The 22,184-nt window shown below is 49.1% G+C and overlaps 2 protein-coding genes across 2 annotated transcripts; both read right to left on the reverse strand.

Annotated features, from left to right (window-relative positions):
- Positions 1–6,868: 6,868 nt before the first annotated feature.
- On the reverse strand, positions 6,869–9,370 carry LOC108158306. The gene has a single exon (XM_017290546.2). The coding sequence runs from the start codon at positions 9,236–9,238 to the stop codon at positions 7,103–7,105; it is 2,136 nt and encodes a 711-aa protein (XP_017146035.1). The 5' UTR covers positions 9,239–9,370; the 3' UTR covers positions 6,869–7,102.
- Positions 9,371–13,744: 4,374 nt separating this feature from the next.
- LOC117188038 (peregrin) lies at positions 13,745–19,336 on the reverse strand. Its single transcript, XM_033391197.1, has 4 exons — positions 17,990–19,336; positions 16,646–17,904; positions 16,288–16,577; positions 13,745–16,229 (listed from the first exon to the last, which is right to left on the reverse strand). Exons 1-4 carry the CDS (start codon positions 19,116–19,118, stop codon positions 14,546–14,548), a joined length of 4,362 nt encoding a protein of 1,453 aa, XP_033247088.1. The 5' UTR covers positions 19,119–19,336; the 3' UTR covers positions 13,745–14,545.
- Positions 19,337–22,184: the final 2,848 nt, after the last annotated feature.

Here is a 22,184-nt window from a genome sequence, read left to right on the forward strand (position 1 = left end):
CGGCGATGTCGTCGAAGGTAAATGATTCACAGCGAACGAACGGTTTGGCGGTGCCAGCCCCTCTCGGCAAGAAATTAGCATAATTCTCAATGCAAAGCGTACGTCAAATACCGGCTCGGAATACCCATAGATACCCACAGCTCAGAATACCCCATACACTCAGACGAATCGAACTCGATTTACAACCACCAGTTGACTGTTGGTCGAGCAAACTAGTTTTGAATTCGTGCGACAATGCCGCTGTTTTCTTAGCTGTTCAGCTGTACATGTGATTGTCATGAGCGCGTGCTGTGGGGTCTGTCCCCCACATCGAACACCAGGCTAGTACCTGCACCACCCCACCTATGTATAGCACCTGCAGTTCAGGGCTGTGTGGCGTGTCTACAGTGGCCAGACCTCAGCCTCAGCCGAAAAATTTCTGAATAATTCTAATTCAAAGACAGTTTTTGACAGACTTGTTTGCTTGCTAGTATTTGTTTTAAACACGAAAATACAAAATATTATTATTATTATTTTTGTATTGTTATTGTTACGCTGAATCTGCGATTCCGGTGAAAAACAAGCAATTCTTTGCTCTGCGGTTTTCCCCGCAAATCCCTATATGGATTTATATGGAAAGCAAAGCGAGAGCTGAGCTGCTTATCAATGCAGGGGATTATGCGACAGCGTAGAATTATCAGTCGGGACTTACGCAGAAAATATTACTACTGCGCATGGGGCTGTGGCTGTGGCGGTGGCTGTGGCGGCACGAATGTGCTCGGTTGGACGCTGAATTTCCCAGCCCCCGATAGTGAACCACTGAAAGTGAAACAGACGCAGTTCCCACTGATAATGGATCAGAATTTCCATTATTTGGGCTAATCAAATGGTTCGATATTTGTTTACTACAGTTCACTCCTCTTCCCAAAGGTTTGAACTTTTCCATTGTTGTTCCTTCAATTTGATTGATTAGATACTTCTTTCACCTCCCGCCCTCAAAGCAGCTTAGAAACTTAGAAAAACAAGCATCTTGCGCACTTTGTTATGAATGAATTTTGCCGCTTGAAAACTGGTTTTTACCGGGGGAAATTTAACAAATACACCCCACTGGGCGTTTGGTTTTGGGTATACCAGCCAATGTTGTAACGAGCAAAATTAAAACTTGTAACCGGTACTTGGAACATTACAGCCATTACACAATGTGTGCTTTGACAGGCGAAATCTGTGTGGAAATAGCAGATCATACGAGTGTTAAGCATGAGTTCGCACAATACTCGAGCACTACTCCGTTCCCCTCCTGATAAGAAGTTTGTAGCCTCGTTTCGCCGCGATTCTAATCATTTTTGAGCAATTGAAATTTATTGAAATTTAAATATTTACTTTCGCCGCTGGGGCACGTGCTGGACAAATGAGATTCGTTTCTTGGCTGCGTTCCAAAGAAAGCAAAACAAATAAAACTGTTGTATATAAACAGTTCATTAATGGCATTAAGCAAAGAGAAATTAAAGAAAACATAATAAAAACCCCCTGCCCACAAACGTTCTGCAAAGTGCGCCTCAGATATCCCTGTGACCCGTTTCAGCTCATATCACAGTTTAAACCGGCTCTGTCTGGTATATCATCCGTAACAATTTGGCACTTTGGTGGAGAAAAGTAATCGGAAAGTCAAACATTTATAGTTCATGCCATTGTGCGGCCCATATAACAGTCAAATAACGGATCGAAGGTAAAACGCAATTGCACTTGTTACGCCCATTCGCCCATTGACATAGGCCCCGCCCGCCAGCCCGCAGCTCCGCTCCGGCAGTAGTAGGTTAAATATTTGCACAAACAAACATCCAGGGCGAAATTAGCGCCACATTAATAATTGAGAGAGGAATAGACAGGCACTCTCTTCAAACATCACAAAGAGCGAGTGAATGCAAGTGCGTCTGTGTGCGTATGCTGCGAGAGGAGGCACTTAACGGAAGGGCGTTGAATTTCACAAGAACACAGTCGAACATGGTATATTTTTGCAAGGTGTGGCCAGGTAGACCACTAGGCGCTAGATCTAGGCGCTGAACAGTGAAAAAACTTTTCTGAGCTTCCAGCTTACAGATCAAAGATACAAAATACCTATTGACTAAATGCATTCTGTTCACGTTCTTATAATTCGAAACGAATAGAAGAAGTAAAATACAAGCAAGCAAAAAATGTGAGCTACGAGCTGGAATGCCTCACCCTGCAAAAATACAACTTGGTCTTTACTATGATTGCTCTCCCACTCTCCCGACGTCTGATTTCACTCTTTCTTGTCTGCTTGAAAAGCGTGCCGAGCAAAGTCAACCACTGATAAGATTACTGGCGATTGGGGAGGGGATTGCCTCCTCTCCTCTTCCTCCCTTCTACTCCTCCTGAGCCTCATCCGACTGACTGACTGATTGGGGCTGCAGGGCTGGGTGGTCGTGGTCACGGGCAAGTTCACAAGGTGCTTCACGCCTCGGCCAGCGACATGTTCGAGCACGTTTGCACGAACGATGTGCCGTCGATCAGAACACAGTTATATTGAATATTTAACGATTTTTAGGGCACATGTTCGCCACCAGCGTCTTGGCTGCTTACGCAAATCAAAAGACAGCTCCGGTAATCCAGAGCACAGCGTGTCGCCCACCGGGTACCGTTATGCAAGTGAGAGTGAGCCAGCGCGACTTAGCGAGCAGGCGCACCACCCACCCAGCACCCATTGCCACCCACCAAACAGCTGGTGCAATCGAAGCACAAGCAACAGCCGCAGCCGCAGCAGAGAAGCGACAACTGCGTCAATGTCGTAAAACTTTCTCACGTAAGTCAAAGTCAGAGTCAGGGCCTGGAGAGTACCGCTACACGTAGTATGTCGTATGTAGTATCTTGTCGGCCGAATCTCGGCTTATCCTTTGTTGAAGCCTCCACCACCAACACCCCCAACCCTACACACGCTTGAAAAAACATTGGGTGTATAAATACGAGTTTTATGGCAGCGTAAAAAATGATTTTTTACGATCTGGAGGGGACATAATGAAGTTATCGAAAGATCAGACCAGATCACCAATGCGGCAAACAAAAAACATTCAAAAGGGAAATGTACATTTCAAACATTATTACGAGCAAATCGCTTACTTAACCCAAGAACAACGAAGGAAGAACCAGAAGCGTCAATCCCCCTTTCTTGGACAACGAAACTGTAAGAAGTTATATAAATTATGCGCGTATGCAGATACAGATACAGATACAGATGTATATCATTTCTTCTTTGCCCACACGCACCCGTGACGAAAGCAAATGTCTCTGTGACGTCAATACGAGCGCCTACGAAATATCACATGTGTTCTGGGGGCGGATTTTCTTTGGTTTTGGTTTTGTTTTTGGAGGTACTCCTACTTTTGGCAGCAGTACTATCCAATGGGAATATTGTTTTGAAAATCTTTTTCCACGTAAAACACATCATTTTCAACAGAATTGTGTCAGGATAAGGAGAACAGCTACAAGAGTATTTCACATCGAACTTTTCGCAGCATTAAAGATCTAGGATAAAAATTAATTTAGATTGGAAACTTTAACCCACCCTCCCTCTCGGGATAGAGCTTTTGGGACTTGGTGTTCCATTAGTACAGAACTACCATCAACAAGCCAGCCAGAACCCGAGAGCTGAAACGCTTTCATACATATGTACATAAAATGTTTTGGAGACCAAAATTAGGAAATTATCGCAAAACGTGATAATCATAAACGCGTGACTATCATATCACGTTTCGGCTTTCATAATAATGCGACCAGAAATTTTGCGGACTGGCAACAAATCGAATTGTGTATCATTGCTGACTATATTGAGGAAGGAAGTAACAATAAAACAATTGGCCATATGGAGCACCATACTATTTTTAGCCCTCAATCGGTGCTATTGTTTCTGGGAAAGAAATAACATTCAATGCTCCACTGAACTATAAATAAATGCACAAACAAATTGATCATCAAACGTGGCGAAATACTCGTACTTCATCTTTATCTAATCGGAATCAGAATCAGAGTCAGACGAACTCAATAGAAATTATATGTAGTATAGCTAACCCTGAGGCATGCGAAAAAAAAATACAACATTCTTTCCGCCATGGAGACCCACTTTCTCGTAGATAAGAGGGGCAGAGCCTTATCACTAATCACTGGCCCCACACAATGTTTGCATTGGGGTCTACTACTAGGAGGGGGTTCAATTGGGGGTAGCAACCCGTTGCTGTAGGACTGATGGCCAACTTGACATTGTCTTTCTCATTACCGTCTGCGTCGCATTAACATCAACACAAAAACAAAAATAGCCCGGGAAATGTTAAAAATAACCTGTCTGTTGCTAAAAATATCAACGATAACATACTATAATAACAACGAAAGCAAATATTCTGCATAAATATCAAAGTAAATACTTGACTGTTGCTAATTTTGTATCAGCAAATTCGTTCTTGTTCGTTTCTGGGTTTTCTTATTATGGCTCTTATCAGTAGTTCCGGAGAAAAACAAAATACCAAGTGACAAAAGCACAGACTGCGGCTACGACTGCGACTGGGATTGGGACAGAAAGTGCCGTTGTTTGCCTGGCACTCAAGAGCTCTGCTCCGATGGAGGGAACTCCCCCACTGACATTGCCTTTTACGGCCAAGATAGCAAGTGGCCGAAAACTGGGAGTTGAATATTTATGGTCCGTCGCGTTAATTGTAAAGCGATTCGAGTGCGATTTCTGGCTAAATGGAATATGACAACTGGCGCCCGAATAATATATGGCTTGGTCTGGAGGGGAAAATCCACTGGAAACAGGAAAGTTTTCAGAAGAATACATCTTCAGATGATAATACGAACCATAGATAAAGAAATTTCGATTCCTAACAAAAACTAACACCTCGAAACAGAAAAATTCCCTTGTTATGTTAAGTAAATATTACTTTCTAGCCATAAATATCGTTCAATAGTTCGAAGAATTATAGATTATGAGTGGGAAAAACTAATTTAACTTGAAGAAATCCCCTCAAATATATTTATTTGTTCTAGAGATTCTTTTCCCACATTTTGTTGGACAGAAATGCCAGAAATATTTCCTTTTTCTGCGAATTCGATTCGAAAGGTGATTTTGCCAATCCCCGTACATTGTTCCATTGTGGGGCTGCTGTGTACTCGAAATGTAAACACAAGATCGAAAATTGTCGGAGGGGTTTCGCCGGTCTCTATAAATATATACATAGATACAATTCGCACCCAAAAGAAACTGCGCACTTGGCCCGGCATGGAATGCCCCAAATCCCATTGAACAAGGCCGAATTGGGAGCTAATCAAAGGCCCTCGCATAACCCCATTGTCTGACAATGTCTGGCGATGTCGGGCGATGTCTGGCTGTGGCAAAACCGAGAGTTGCATCAGCCATATCACATCCCAGTATCGGTTCAATCAGTGGGATTGATTCGATTACGGACAGATAACGTTTTGTGGGGGGTGGCAGAGAACTCAAACCGAGCCGAAATCACCTGAATCCAAGGTAGACTTTGTACCCTGACAGGCATTCTTCATGAGACTTCAGCAATCTCTCCCAACTCCCGCGTGATTCATGCCGATGAACTTTGGTCTTAGAAGACGCAGAACCATCGCTATTTCCTGACAAGTTCCTCTGTAACCTGTACCTTATCTACATGCTGTCATATGCTGTGCTCTCTGCATCCGCCCAATCGTCGTATCTTCGTATCATCGTGTTGCTCTTGGCCATATATGGCAGTTTGTAGAACATCTTTCATTAGTCACTTTCCCTGCACTTTGCTGTTATTACTCATATGCCACGCAATCGTTAGGGAAATCTTATCAAGGCAGGGCACACGGTAGGCAGCAGGCAGCAAGCAGCAGGTAGCATGTAGCCGGTAGCAGGGGTATGTAGGCAGACAGCCAACGGTAATTTCATCAATTCCACCGGCGATTAACGGTTCGGTTCGTCTTGTGCTAGGTCAGTGTAGAGCAGAGCAGAGCAGAGCAGAGCAGAACAGAACACAACTGGGGATGGGGATTCGATGCAAAGTGGATTCCGTTCTGTATAAATTTGTTCAACATTTTAATACCCGCTACTTGCTGAACACAAGGCTATATTGCGGGCGAACGAGTATATGTAACAGACCCATAATCCATATCAGGGACATCCGCTGGATCGGTCTAGACTCTAGATACATCCGTCTGTCTGTCTGTCTGTCTGTCTGTCTGTCTGTCCGGTATGGCGGTATAAACAACTAGATCTTTGGGAGACTTTAACAGCTAGCGATACCAAATTTGGTATGTAGATTTTTCGCCTGAAAGCCAAGTAGATCAAGTTTATATTAAAATTGATCGACCCCTTTGCCTCTCTCCCATGTAAATCGAATAAATGTGAATAATAAAATAACAGCCCCATTTTCCAAGGTGTAGCATTATAATTTGGAACATTCGCATGAATAATGCCGATCTGGCCTAGTTTCCGATTTCCTTACAATCCCCTCTTGTGCATTATTATAGCCGAAATCAGATCATCTTTGATCCGTAGGCCTCTGGGTCTGTGTCTGTGTTTGGTGCCAGGGCAAGAGGTATCCTACGGTTCCAGCACCACCACGTCATGTACCGTTCGAACTTGTTACATATGCGTCAAGTGCGGAGCAGAGATTGATCCGGTGCGGACTCGATCAGATCAGATAACATCTTCATCTGTGCCAGTTTACGGCGTAATTTGAGCATTTTATGCGCATTCCTAATCGATCGTCCGACAATCTGGCGACTCGAAATTGAATTGAGTACACTCGTAACTGTAAAATCAGGCATTCCATTTCCTTTGTAGCTCCACCCCTGACGCCCCGCAAGATGATTGGATTTACGGTTCACGTCTCGTTTTTGCGTTGTATATCAACTGAATGCATTTCGAATTGGGAGCTTAAGCTATGCAGGTGTACGAGTATGAGTATGAGTATGAGGGTGTGGGTGTGGGTGTCAGTGTGAGTGTGAATAATGGGTTTTACTGTTAGTGCGAATATCGTGGGTGTCTTGGTTATCCTAAGGGCAATGCAAGTGAATCGAATTGGATGGTTGGTAGGGGGTCTCTTAAGGATCATCTCGCTTCTCAGTGGTCACAGTCGGGGTTCCAGGGATTCCCCAGATTGGCCAGACGCAGCTGCTCCAGCGCGATCTCATGGGCACGCAGGTGTTCCCGGGTAGCCAGCTCCAGTTCGCTGGCTCCAGTACTCTCGATAGGAACCGAGGAGGATGGGAGGACCTGAAGTGGCTGCTGCAACTGTTCGGTGTAGCGAACCAGGAAGGGATTTCCCAGTCCCTTGTCCGTATAGACAATCGATGGACCACTGATTGGTGCCGTGGAGGTCTGGATGGCATTGGGCTGATTCGTTTGGATGCGCAGGAAGAATCCGTTCTGGACCGACTGCTGCTGGCTGATGGTCTGTCCTTGCGGCTGTGCTGGAGCAGGAGCTGGCTGGGAGGCCAGGATCTTGATGTTACCCTGCGCGGCATCGGCACCGGCACCGACATTCAGGAAGATGGGTATGGAGCTGTCGGTGGGAGTCTCCGTCTCGTAGTTGGTGCTTTTCAGCTCCTGCTGCTCGGCCTCCCGCTCGGAGTACAGCCGCTGGCGGTCTTCTTCCTCGATCTTGAGACGTTCGGTCTCGAGGAGGCGCGTCTCCTGGCTGAGGCGTTCCTGTTCCCGCAACTGCTCCAGTGCAGCCTCCTTCTGCTCCATATCTTGCCGCTCCTTTTCCCGCAGCTTCTCGTTGTCCCGCTCGCGCTCCTCGAGGCGAATCAAGTCCTCGATATCGGCCACCTTGTCCTCCGCCATCAGCTTGGCCTGGCCAAGCAGGATGAGGTGCTGCTCGCGGGCCCGAATAACTTCGGGAGTGTCCTGGATTGGCTGGGGTCCCTGGACGAGGCCAGCCTTCAAATTTGGCAAAGGAGCAAAGGGCGCAATCGGTATCAGCGGCTGCTGCTGAACATCAATGGGTTGTCTGAGAATGGCCTCGTTGAACTGCTTGAGATGCTCTTCCCGGGCCAGCTTCACCTCCGGAGTCTCCTCCACAGGTTGAGGTGTCTGAATGGGCTTAATGCTGGCTTGGGAAGGAGTGAAAAGATTCTGCTGCAGTACTGGTGTGGTCTTAAGGATGGGTTCATCGGCAGGTTGGCGGAGCAGAGCTTCGTTGAACTGCTTGAGATGCTCTTCCCGGGCCGGCTTCACCTCCAGGGTCTCCTCCACGGGTTGTGGGACCTGCTGATCCCCATAGGTGACTGTCTTGATGGTGGCCTGAGGATAGGTGGCGATGGGTTGCGGCTGCTGAATGCCAGGAATGGTCTTTAGTATGGGGGTCTCGGGCGCAGGGGCAGGTTGACGAAGTAGGGCCTCGTTGAACTGCTTGAGATGCTGCTCGCGGGCCAGCTTCACCTCTGGGGTTTCCTCCACAGGATGGGGTGCCTCATTGGTGGGGCCAGTGTATACGGGAATCGTAGCAGCCTTCAACAGGAACGGGTTCTGCGGACTAGGAGCAAACTGTCCATAGGAGTGCGTCTGCGGTGTCTCTATAGTCTTCGTGGCCACCAGGGGGTTGGAGCTCTTGATCTGGTACTGTTGCTGCTGGCCGTAGATCACTGGGATCGCCTCCTTTTGGGCAGTCTTCACATGGACGATGTTCTCTTGGGGCTTGAAGTCTGTATAGTGACCCATAATCTGCTGTGCCTGTTCTGCGCGCAGTACCTCCAGCCGCGCTTCGTTCCAGATACGCAACTGCTCGTCACGGGCACGCTGTACCTCCGGACTGAGACCAGGCACTGCATCAAAGGCCGAGTACTTGACGATCTGCTCGAGGGGCTCGAACTGAGCCATCATTTGAGGCGAGGGCTTCAGTCCCTGGGCGCGCAGGCGCTCCAGTTCGAGGCGCATGACGTTGTAGCGCTGCTCGCACCAGGCCCGAAAGAGGGCAGTGTCCTGCTGCTCTTCCGCCAGGCCAGATCGCAAAAGGCTGGGGCTGGCACGGATGCCGTGCAGCGGCTCGGGATAGTTGTAGGCCAGCAGGCGCTCCGCTCCCGTGCCGTCCAGATACCGGACATAGCCCTGGGCTAGGCCACTTGCCACGGGAAACTCGCCACGGGACGGTGCATAGGCCACCAGCTGAGGATGTGGCTGGGGTTGGATGGTTCTCACTACGGAGAAGGCCTGGACGGAGCCCAGGGCCAGCAGGCCGAGTACGAACAAACGCATCTTGCTCTTGGATTCACTGGGTTCCCAATCAAGGGGATTAGTGACTAGTAGGACTTTTGGGGGCTCCTGGGGCTGCTCCAAAACTTCGCTACTACTTCTGACTACTTCTGCCGGGTTCGGGGGAAGACTGATGCCGTTCTGGCTGAGAGAGGAGGGCTTTTATAGCCAGTCCGAGTTCGGCTCAGAGTGGAAAAGAACCGCAAGCCGAGACTGGTTGTGGATGTCCTTGGGAGTGCGCCACCACCAGATACAGGATTTGTCAATAAATATTCTGTTGCCCCAGGTCGCTGGCGTGTCTCTGGGATTCTTGACTCTTCTTTTATCTCAAACTTAATTGGTCAGAGGCAGAAAGCGTCTGTTACCTGCTCCGTTCCCGTTCCCATCCCAGGACCAGACTTCGTTTCGCGTCTTCCGTTATGTGGCTTGGTTGGGCCCCTCGTTCAAGGTTAGACCTGTTTTATTTTTAGCCCTGGCTGCTGGAAATTTATAGCCAAGTCCTACCCAAGTGAAGGGCCTTTTACCCAAGTCCACTGGTCACGCGATCGCCTATCGATTGATCATGACAGAAGCTATATGTATATTCTGAATAATGGTTTAAATTTGTCAAAAGCTTCACTCCCCCTTGCTCTCTGTAGATCTCTCTCTCTCTTTCTCTCTGTCTTTCTCTCGTTTTCTGGTTGCAGCTTTAACCCCTTTCCGTTCCCTTCCCTTTCAATTGACTGCCAAATAAGGTAAAACAGGAGTTAACTTATTTTTGTACAGTCGCCGTCTGGTCGCGCCTGCATGACGCTTTGGGGAGGGGGAAGGAAGCACAGGGAGAGCGGAGAACCCACAGCACATAATACCCCCGATATGGCCTCTTCTTTGGGTGCTGTGCTGCTTCCTTCAACCGGTTCGGACTGCGGAGCGGCTTAAATATATTCAAGTTAATTCCAGCCGGCGCCGTTATACGGCCACAAGGGAGAGAGAAGCCTTTGGCCGGAGGCAAATGTGCAATAAGGTTACAAATAATGCCAGTCCGGTATTACAAATTATATCATTTCTCGTATGCATTACGAGTACATGCGAACAAAAAGAGATCCCAGCCCCACCACATTCTTGTGGTTGAAGATCAACAGCGAATCGGCTTTTTATTGTAATCAAATTAAACAAACATCTGTGGAAAAGAGGCTCGATTAGGGTTAAAAAAACAAATAACATAAGTTCACGATGAATTTATTTATACCCGTATAAGGTGGAGGCAATGAATCCTTCGACTGCTCATTGTTTCGATTTATGGATCGAAAAAGGGCTCAACCTCAACATGTTAATTCCATACGCTCTTTGTAGTGTCATTGGCCAAAGCTTCCGATATACTTTGCCAGATTTTTGGTCTTGTATTTGCTCGAATAGTCCAAAGAAACAATCTTCCCCCTCCGGCCCACACTTTTCCTTGTTTCGAAACTATCTCTTGGAGCATTTGCTTATCTCTAGACGCCTGGTAATCTGCCTCTTCGGGCCATTTCTGGTCATTTATTGATCACATGCTGGCACAATTGTTTGAGTCAGTGGTTCGATTTCACTGGCAGATTTTCACCAATAAGTCACCTTGGCTTCACCAGGCTTAAAGGTCTTCAATTTTCACTGCAACTCGGACTTGAGCGCTGCTGTGGCTGAGACACATGACAATGCTAGGTAATGGACATGTGGAATACCTCCAGTGCCTCACGTAATTCCCCCCGAGTGGGCCTCAACTTTCACAGCCAGAAATATTTCATAATCTGGCCATTAAGTTGGCAAAGAAAGCGTTTCTTGTTGAAATCTTGTTGCTAGGCCGAAAGAGGCTGCGGGAGAGCATCTCATCTCATGTCGAATCATGAGTAGATCTCTTCTTGCTCGAACTGACCATAGTCACGTTGGCCCGTTGACTCGACGAGCATGTGACGTACATCTGATGTGAATCCGATGATGATCGCCGTTCGCTGGGGCCCCATAGATACACAGAACTGCTCAGTTAAAAATTTTCGGGGGCAGCGATCTGTGCGCGTGCGTTTGCCCATCAATTGGTACTTTAATTATTTTGTTGTCCGCGAGAGAGTCGACTGCTATCAATGAATGGAAACGGAGGCACGTCCGCGCTAATAAGAGGAGATCAAAGTGCTCACTGCTGGCTGGCCACGTTTCCGCTTATCTTATCTGGCTTAAACGCTTTATTTTTGCATACGATTTGGCGCCCATATCTACAGATATCCAGATACCCATCGCAACGAATGTGAGCCGGTGGCGGATACACAATCTACGAATTCTGCATACGGCCCGTGATAATTAGTCCGTAATTAGCGCATTCATTAAGATGTCTGGTGGCTGGCCCTCTCATCACGCCATCTGAGATCTTCCAAACTTTTCCTGAACCACCAGATCGGGGCTTAAGCCAAAAATTCCAACAGCTAGCGAGAAGCCAAAAGTTTATGGCCAAGAAACGCACTTGAACCGCAGTTCCGGCGAAAACGCTACAAAACGAATACCAAACTTGTCGCCAATGTGTTTTTCGGGTTATTCATGAGGAACGTTAGCCGCATCACGTTGCCCGGCGTCTCTACTCTATGGAGGTCCCAACGACGAAATAACCCAAGACGTCACTGCATCTGCGTGCAAATTTAAATTAATTTAACAGCAAACTCAATAACACAACAATCGACTGAATGGCCGGCAATTCTGCTTTTTTCTCCATACTCGTATTTATTTTTTAATGGTTAGCCAACGTCCGCCACATATGATCGTATTTTTCCACAAAATTAACAGAAGAAAAAACCCCATGCCCGATGCCCAGTTAACATTTCTGAGCAGCTTATGGAGGATTTTTCGGTGGATTGATCGATTTGTGTGGAGCAGGGCTGGGCAGGGCCAGGGCCAGGGGCAGGGGCAGGGGGCGAATACTGACTTGAACTTTAGGCAGAGCTTTTCCTCCCCTCCCCGAATTATTGGAGCCAACAATCAAGGCCATTTATTTTCATGCCCAAATATTCTTTATTTAAACTTTCGCATCCAAATTCGCTCCGTCTTTGACGTCACTTGTCCCCAGCAGAAACTCGTTTCTCTTGGGCATTTCCCCCACTCGCAGTTCCGTCTGAAGGAGGGGGAGGGGGGCGAATAGATCATAATTGCGTTCATGATAAATACATCAATTAGAGCGCCAACGCAATGACCTACACCTGGCACTTGGCCACTCGTCATCGACATCGAGATCGGCATCGACAACGACACGGACAACGACAACGAAAGCAATCCGTAAACTTCAATCGTCGACAGCAGTAAATTAATTTGCATTTTACAATTAAGGCCAGCTAATGGAGCTGCCATATTTTGGGCGTTCTACAGTCCACAGTTAAATCACAGTTAAATTGAGTTACAACCCCCTCCATTCGCCCCACAGACGGTAGCTGGGTCAGCCTGTCCGGGCTTAAAGCCGGGCTTAGGCACTTGATTTGTGCATTAAAGATCGCAAAACACAGGATTAATGTTATTTTTCAGGCCTTAAGCTGGTGAAAAATGCGTTGCAAATATGTTAAGATTTTATTTTTCCAGAGATTGTCACGCACCGAAAACAACTTAATTTTTTACGAACAAAAATCACTTTGTTAATGCTTTATTTTGCGTGAACTGTCTGCTCCATTTGGTATTCTTTGCGTTCAAATTAATTGGCGTAATCATGTGTCTGGACCGTGACTTGTGAGTGTTCAACTGTAAGGTGTCTGAACAATCGACGAATGGATGAAACCCTGATGAAAATGGGTGAAAAAGGTAACAAGAGCTGTACTTTTTTCTCTTTTCTAGTGATAACCATTAGTTTTTGGTAGAAAACATCGCTTTATTCAGTAATGTCCTTTAAGCCAGTGATTCAAAAACTGTAGAGCTTTGACTTGAAAGCTGCGAGCAATAGTGAGGCTGAGACTGTAATACAAGCCAACGGAATGGAATGATCAGGAAATATGGAACTGTAAAGCGGTAAAGAAACATCTGTTCGGGTGATAATTAATAAATGAGCTGATTCCGAAGCTGAAACTGTACACAGACGGCACCTCGTAACGTGGTTTAATGCCCTCAAGTTAATCAAAATAAATGTAAGTCATTTCATCAACAAACCCTGGTGACGCAATTTAGGTGACATTTAGCACGTGATCTGTGCGGACAAAACTGTAAGGCAGCTGAGGTTTCTACCAGTGACTTTCCAACCAGAGAATCCAAAAGAAAGGAAACACTTTTGTTTAAAACATTTATTTTTCTGCATTTAATTTATCATTAAGTTTGAACAACATTCAATCTTGTTAGGGGCAAAGATGATGGTGGTGTTGTGGGTGTGGGTGTGGCTTGGGTTGTGGTTGAGGATAAGGATACGTATACGGATAGGCGTAGTGTGGGACAAACTACATCAATAATTAACTGTCTACGCACTTCCACAGCACACCTAAGCATACGCAGATTTCTAGCATGAATTACACACAGTAACTATAATAGTATTCGTCATTTGATATAATACACATTGTAATAATCATTATATTCATGCGGAAATCAGGACATACACTATTTCATATATATAGTATATATATTTATGTATCGATTTATGCAGATACATACTCACAAACACACACACACAGACACACACACACACACACGTACTCGTACAGTTTATAATGCTATTTGTAAATTGTTCATCTTGGTTTTAAGGTTTTTTTCTTTACACATTTTGCTTAGCGTTTTCTTTATGTTTTTGGACTTATCCTGTAGATTGTTCTTAAAACTATTTAACTTAAACATTGATTTGATTTCGTGTGAAACATTGTGAGGTTATATAAATTCCATCTTGTTGCCGTGTTTCGTATTCATTTCGGTAGATAATAAGGGGGGTTTAAAGATTGGATTGGGAGGGGCATATTTATTTAACATTTTTTCATAATAGTAGAAGCTAAATATCCAAATATATAATTTACAAACTGATCGATAATAAACCGCGTGGATTACAAAAACTGTACATAATCGTGGCCTGGCAGGGATCGGGGTCTCCGACAAACCAAAAATCAAGGTCACTTGCAGTGCTAAATGGGAAACGAAATACTCTAATGGAGGGCCTTCTTCTGCTTCTGCTCCTGATTCTGCATCATCGTCCACTTCATCCACATCTTCGAATAACAACAAATGACATAAAAATACACACACTATATAGAAGGACCGGGGGATATACATATGTATAGTAGAAGAGGGAGGGGGGAGCACAGTATATGGCTAATTTCGAGCGGCGCCTTAGCTCAGACGCAATTGGGCAAATAGCTTTCACATGATCGGATCGGGCCCTTGGCCCTCGAGGTCCGATACCTGGCTCTGGTAGTGCAGGGCGTCCTGGTACGCCTTCTTCACGGCCTTCCGCTCCGCCGGCTTCCGGGACTCGATCAGCTTCTGCTGGTCCACCTTTTTGTCTATGCCCAGGATATCCAGCTTGTTGGCCGGCAGCCACTGCCAGGTGCGCTTCACATCGAAGAACAGCACCAGGAACACGATGTCGTCCAGGCAGTTCTTGCGCAGTGCCAGCACATCCGTGGGCGGGGCGGGCAGGGGCACTCCATTGTAGACGAACCCCTTGGGCGTCTTCGGGTCGAGTATTAAGGCGGGATACCACGGATAGCCACGGCACTTGGCCCACACCAGCTGTAACGGCTCCAGCGTTGGCTTGTGCGAGTTGTGGTGCCTGGTCATCGTCACCACCTCCTCCGCGTCTTCGCCGTGCCGACTCCTGTTGTTGTTTGTGGTTGCCGTTGCTGTGGTGTTCCTTCTCGCCTTGATGTTGTTCACCAACGGAGAGACGATGCTGGGCGTGGCCGAACGCAATTTGCCCGCCTTCCGCATGATCGGCGGCGGTGTGGCCGTGGAGCTGGTCGTCGACTCGCTGAGATTGCTGCGCCTCTTACCCCGACCCCGAGCAGCCGACATGACCGGGCCCCGTGCCGCCATCGGTATGGGAGTGGGGGTGGGTGTGCTGCGGGATGTTCTCGTCTTGCTCGGCCTGCCTCTCCTCTTCTGATGCGGCGGCTGTCCATCCATCACCGCCTCATCGTCGCTGGAGCTGCCGCTGGCCCCGCTACTGCTGCTGATGGCCATGTTCCCGTTGCCCTGGCTGTTGTTCAGGCTGGCGTGCTGCAGGTCCATGGCGTCGGTGGTGCCGTCCTGCGATGTAGACTCCCTCTCTTCGCTGTGCCCGTCGCTGGCCTCGTCGCTGTCAAAGTCCGAACAGCTGCCGGACATGCTGAAGTCGGAACAGCTGCTGCAGGGGCTGCTGGACTGGGAGGGGCCTTCGTCACTGTCGCTCACGTCCCGCTGGTTGTTTGCCCGGTAAACGCGAAAGCTGTCCGGAATGCGCTCGAATAACCGTGCGTCCGGCAGCGGCATGGCCTGGCCGGAGGCACTGGCTCCCGCTGATACTGCCGCTACCGCTGCAGCTGCAGCAGCTGCTGCTGATGCTGCTGCCGCTGCCGCCGCAGGATTAGGAGACTTTTTTGGTGACATGGAGGCACTGTTTCTCAGCTCTGGCAGGCGTCGGTAGCGGCCCGGCCTCTTTGGCGACTTCACGCCAAGATTGAGGCTCATCTTGCTGCTGATCGACAGGGCCGTGGATGTCAGGCTGGCCGCTGCAGCTGCTCCAGCTAGTGCACCCGCACCCGAAGCCGCAGATGCACTCACGCCCGCGCCAACGCCCGCTCCGGCGCTGCTGTTCTGCGTCAATGCAAAGTTTGCGACAGAGGCAGAGGCAGTGGGAGCGGCCAGGACACTGTTCAGCGAGGCCACGCTTGTGGCTGCCGTGGCCACCGTGGCGTTGGAAGAGGAGCTGGCACTGGCACTGACGCTGATGGACTGGCTGCTGGAGGATTGCGAATTGTGGTGCTCCTCCTTCACGGGCGTCGTCAGTGGCTCAGAGGGTCGCTTTAGAGCCGCCTGAGACTTCCGCGTCAGCAGTATGGCCGTCCTTAAGGCGATTGCAAGGTTAGAATTGGGTAAGCTATAGCTATATGGATGCGTCTCACCTTCGGTTGATGCCCACGGGCGAGCTGCTGTTGTTGAGACTCTTGATTGGGCTGCAGGGCGGAGTTTGCGTCGTGTTTAGCATATTCTTGGCGGCCTCCTCATCGCCATCGCCTACCGAATCCTCCTCAGAGTCATACTCGTCTTCCAGTTCTTCATCCTGCTCCAGATCCATGTCCATGGCGATGGTGTTCAGACGCTTTCGCGATCGCTTCTTGGACGGGGAGCCTTGTCCTCCTCTAGCCTCATCCTCGTCGCTCCGGGAGCGATTGGCATGCACCGACGAATGACGCTGAAGGAAGAGCTCGAGACGTTAGTTTATGATCGGAAAGGAAAAGGCTAGGGATGGGCAACACTTACCGCTGCATAGCGCGCCTTTTGCAGCGATTTGCGCATCCGCGTGATCTCCAGGCGAATCTGTTTAATTTTCTTGGTGCGGTAGCTGGGATTCTTGAGCACCTGCGACTTGTCGGCCAGGATAAGCAGTTTCTGGACGATATCTTCGCTGGCCGGCACCGCCAGCAGCTGGCGCAGCTCCTGCTCCACCTCCGCCTCCACATGGTCGACATGCGAGCGCTGCGATCGCTCTAGCAGGCCATCACGCTGCAGCTCCTTGCGCAGCTGTACGAACAGAGGAGCCGCCTGGTCGCGTAGACGTATACCGGCGCGATAGAACACCGTGTCCTTGTTGTTGTACGCCAGACAGTTCTGGATCATCAGATCGAAGTCGGTCTCGAGCTGCTCCAGAGTCGTGTACTGGCAGTCCTTGAGCCGCGTCCGCATGGTGCCCAGGTCCATGGGGTGTTTCACGATGTCCGTGTAGTCGGGCACCTCGCTGGTGTCCACCGGCTCGCGGAATATCTCCATGGTATCGCGCGCCTCGAGGGCATCCAGCAGCTTAGTCAGCGCCGACTCAAGCGGATTGAGCTGCAGCATCACCACCTCCTCGGAGATCTTCACAAAGGCCACCTTTAGCTTCTCCCGCTTTCGCACCAGCTCGCAGAGGAGGCGGGCCCGCTCCAGGTCCTGGCGCAGGCACTGCCAGTACTTCAGTTGCCTGTACAGCTCGTTCGTGTCCGGGGAGCCCTCGATGCCGTTCCGCTGGATCACGCCGTGATTGTGGCCCTGGCTCTGCAGTCGACGCAGAAGCGGCACACCATTCCGGTAGTGGCGCTTCAGGGTCCAGTAAGCGATGATGCGGTCCAGGAACTCCTTCTTCTTCTGCATAGTGACCATGGTGGCGATCTCCTGGACACGATCCGGGGGTATCGTTGGGATCAGCACTACGGGAGCCGTGGATCTCTTCTTGGCCAGCGCTTTGCGCGCCTCCCGCATCTTGTGGCGCGTGTCCTCGAAGTCGGGCACGTTCATCTTCAGCTTAGCGTCTGCCGGCGTGTGGGCGTGACAGTAGGCAAACTTCTGTACATGCATGGAGGAGTCGTTGTGGCCGTCTTTGATCGTGTCCATGGTCATGTAGAGGCCCGCCTGCTGGGCACAGGTCACGTGGAAGGCGGCATAGCAGCTGTTCCTGTGGCACTGGATGCAGGCACCCAGACCCTTCTCCTTGCACACATAGCACGTGAGGCGCCAGCGGGCAGGGGGAATGGTCTCGATAGAATCTAGGACCATAGAAGAATCACAAGTTAGTCAGAAAGAGCGACAGAAAGAGAGCGAGGCGGGACAGGGCGGGAGAGGAATACAAACCAATTGGCTCCAGGAAGACGGTGTTAGCGAACCGCACCTCGGGTATCCATAGAGCACACACCACATGCGCCCACTGGCCGTGATCCGTCTGCTTGAAAGCGCCGCCGGCGTTGGGGCAGAGGACACAGTTAACCGGCTTGCTGGGCGACTGGAGGCAGCGCCGGCACAACCATTGGCCCTCGGGGATGTAGGGGACGCCGTAGCAGTCCTGGTGCACCGCCAGGTTGCACATGTCGCAAAACAGTATCACGTTGGTGTTCTGGCACTCACCGTCGAGGCAGATGCAGCAGACCGCATCGTCATCCACCTCGACACCAGTAGGCGTGCCATTGGCCGCCGCCTGGAAGTGCGACTCCTTCTCGAGCCGGTCCATCAGCAGCTCCATTGTGTCGATGCTGACAGCAGTAAGGCCGAGCTTCTGGCGTTCCTCGTTCATGTGCTCCAGCCAGGCGGAGTCCTCCTCATCGACATCGTACTCGATCTCACCGTCGAGCTCCTCCAGGGACTTCTCGATGAAGCGATAGTAGGCCAGCGGTCGGGGCGGGGCATCAGGCACATTGTAGTCTTCGATTTCGCACACCTTCGCCACCGGCACCTGCACCTTGGCCCACGGCGCATTCTCCTCCAGCGGCGGGGCATCCGCATTCAGGATGCAGCCCCTCTCTACCAGAGCGACAAACTCGTCTTCCTCCACCATTGGCAGGGCATCGTCGATGCCCAGGCGCACACTCTTGCCCTCTATATTGAAGGTGACTGTGGCTTCCTCCTCGTTGTAGGCGACCAGGGACTCGGGATTCGCGTACTGATGCCGAGTACCGCTCCCGCTGCTGCCGGAGCAGCCGTTCTTGGCCTCCCCGCTAACGAAGGACGCATCACCGCCACTGCCGTTGTCTTTTGGCTTGGGCGTGGAGTGGTGCGTGGAGCGTGAGCGCGCCTTTTTTCGGTTCGGCGTCAGGACGGGCGTCAGCGGCTGCGGATTGTCGTGGTCGTACTTCACCAAATGGTACTGCAGCCCCATGATGGTTTTGTAGCTGCGGCCGCAGTCGCGCACTGGACACGCATACGGTGGCGGGGATTGCTTGTTCTTCATGCCTTTGCAGTACTCCAAGGCATCGAAGTCGAGTCCCATGGCTGCGCTGCGGATGGAGCTACTGCTGCTGCTGCGGCAAGTTTGCTGTGTGTGGGTTCTGCTTTCGAATGGGGACAAGTGTGTCTACTCCCGCATACGGATTCTTATATATACATCTTATTGTTGTTGTCGCAATGCGCGCGGTTTTTTGTTGTCCCCGATTTTCGTTAGCTTGTTGCAAAAAACGCGATCAGTGTGACCGCAGACTTCTGGATGAAACATACGGTCTGACCCTCAGAAATATACCAAAAAGACTTCACAAACTTCAAAATATACCGTAAATATACTGACGAATTATTTGTGTTCAAGTTCCATCATATTCCAGTTTTTGTTTTTTCGTTTTAATATCACTAGCTATCTAAGACCCTCAGCTATAAAATAATAATTGAATCCGATTACTAAATCAATTTCCTACAAGACTGGGTTAATTTTAAATTCTCTTCTTTATTGGATTGATTACAAAATGTTACACTTGGCTTGTTTCCCAGAGGGCAATGCCGGCTAGCTGTCGACCCCAGGGCTGGGTAGTTCCCCTTGCCCGCCAAATGTAGACAAAAAAGGAGACATACTACTTCTCGGGACGTCAAAACTAACAACAACCTAACAACAACAAAGAAAATCATAAACAGACGGCTATCAAGTGGGTGAAGCTTGGGTGTTATCACTTCGCGCGCCCGCCCTACCTGTGACCAAACACAACGTTCATTTTGGCCACCCTCTGCTGGAACGGTAACGGCTGGCCTAATCCATGGCTTACGCCACGCGTCCTCCCTCTATTTTAAATTTAATGCATCATGCTTCAATATCTATCCAAGCTTTAATAATCGTAAATTGACAATTTTATCTTTCTCATTAATAAATAGCTATACTCAAAATTATCACTAATCACTAAGAAACACCAAAACGTTCGACACAAAGGTAAACAAGGAAATAACTGCTGAAATTTCGTTCAACCAACAGGGATACCCTCACCCATACGTAATGGAATATGTGTAGTTGACTGGATCCAGTTTTACGGGAGTTAATTTAACTCGGGCCCCTACGGAGACTTAACCTACCAAGAGCTCTTGTTAAGGGTCCCCGGGACATAAACAATAAACAAAATTTTTTTCACAAATCGCTCGACCAAATACGGTGGACTGATGGGACCCCCGCGTCACCCACTAAGGGTTAATCTTCTGGCACTGAACAGCTGATCGCAGATTTAGGTTCGTGAAAGGTGTTGGTGTTTTTACATATTTTTTTTTCAATGTACGTTAAACGGTTTAAGCTAATACTAATTACTAAATAAAGGACAACACACGGAACAAAATAACATTTAATGTGGAACGGTGTTTGGAGTGCGGATTATGTTTTTTTTCTTTAAATTCAAACGACGTGGGCGATCGCTGGCCGTGGCCGGTCAGCCCTAAACTTATATAGGTCCGAGTATACGTGTGCGCGTGTGTGTGTGTGTGAATAGGGTTTCGGGGTTGTTACCTGGTGAATGAGACCAAACGTGTGGCACGCACTGGAAGGCGATGCAACGATCGTGCGGTGTGGCTAGAATCGCCCTGGCAGCTAAATCGTTCTCTTTCACCCTCCCCCTTCACACGTCCCGCGCTACTTGGCTCACACACGCGCAACTGGAACGAACTCACTCAGGTTCCGTTGGGCAGTCTTCTTCTCTGCAGTCGACTTTCTCGAACTCCAGTGTCCCTCTCCAGGAAACCTTCTGGCCCGGTTCTGGTGGCTATATTCCTTGCCGGCTGTTTGTAAAATTTTCTGCATTACAACCTATTTTATCGCCCGCCTTTTCTGTACTCACTTCAAACTTTCTGTTTTAAGCACAAAATTTCCAATTTCGACGTTACTCCGTCCACGCTCCACGATTTCTATAATCCAATCCACGTTTTCTAATATTTTCACTCCTATTTATCCCTTTTTCCCTTACTAATACATATAACTAATCCTATTCTCTTCCTTATATCCCCAGTGACGGCTCTAGCTCCCCCCGATGTCCCCATACACCATCGAGCCTCCCTGGACTTCCGCTAGATGGCGCGTCGCCCTCAGCCCTGGCCACCTATCGTTCAGGTGGGACTGGAACACCACCACGAGTATGTCGTCAGTCCCAGGAGGGACAACATACGCGTGGGCATGCCCACCGGATTCCGGAACACTATTGAGCACACGCCGGCGTGCCCTGCATTCTTCTGCCGCGCCCAACGTAGGCCACACCCACACCTCACTACATTCTCAGGTCTTTGGCGTGGTACACTCCTATGGGACGGCCGTTAAGGTCCTCCAGAGCATACGCGTTCTCTCCTACTGGCTTCACTACCCGGCATCGGATGAATTTGCGCGCGAACTTGGCATTAAAGCCTTTTCCAAAGTCACTAAGGACAAAATTTCGGCGGAATACCTCTTGTCCCGGCCTCGCGTAAAACACCCGAGCTCGCTGGTTGTATCTTACCCTACTACGCTCGTATGCCTGATGTAAACTAGCGCGAATCCTCTCTTGGATGAGTTGTCGCTTGTCCTGACCCTCCAGCAGCGATATGTCATGCTCGCCGATTGACCGCAGTCGCTTTGCCAGCTTGTAGCATGACCCATGCAAATACATTTGCTGCCCGAAGACTGCAAAGAATGGTGTTACGCCTGTTGCCTCGTGAACCGAGTTCCTAATAGCCAGTTCTATCTCCGGCAGATGCACATCCCAGTCCTGGTGATCGTCTTCCAGATACGCCCGAATCGCGCTGAGTACTGTGCGATTCACGCGTTCGGCTGCGTTACTCTGCGGAGAATACACTGGCGTCCTCATATGAGTGACTCCGAATGCATCGGTCATCTCCTTAAAAGTTTTCGAGACGAACTGAGCCCCATTGTCCGAGTGAATCATCTCCGGCACTCCAAACTTGTAAAACACCTCGTGAACGAGGAATCTTACAACTTCCTTTGCTGTGGCCTTGGTCATGGTCTTTAGGAATGTGAACTTAGAGAACTGGTCAACTACAATAAATATCCACGCCTGACCGTTCTTTGACCGCGGATATTTGCCCAAAAAATCAATATAAAGTTTTTGGA

This window comes from Drosophila miranda, chromosome 3, assembly GCF_003369915.1.
Source record: "Drosophila miranda strain MSH22 chromosome 3, D.miranda_PacBio2.1, whole genome shotgun sequence".
Classification (NCBI taxonomy): Eukaryota; Metazoa; Arthropoda; class Insecta; order Diptera; family Drosophilidae; genus Drosophila; species Drosophila miranda.

Bases quoted from the DNA above. Each gene is read 5' to 3' on its own strand.
- LOC108158306 (XM_017290546.2), bottom strand. From the start codon at position 9,238: ATGCGTTTGTTCGTACTCGGCCTGCTGGCCCTGGGCTCCGTCCAGGCC.
- LOC117188038 (XM_033391197.1), bottom strand. From the start codon at position 19,118: ATGGGACTCGACTTCGATGCCTTGGAGTACTGCAAAGGCATGAAGAAC. The intron at 16,578-16,645 runs GTAAGTGTTGCC...CTCTTCCTTCAG, and splicing joins AAAAGGCGCGCTATGCAGCG to CGTCATTCGTCGGTGCATGC. The intron at 16,230-16,287 runs GTGAGACGCATC...AATCGCCTTAAG, and splicing joins CCCGTGGGCATCAACCGAAG to GACGGCCATACTGCTGACGC.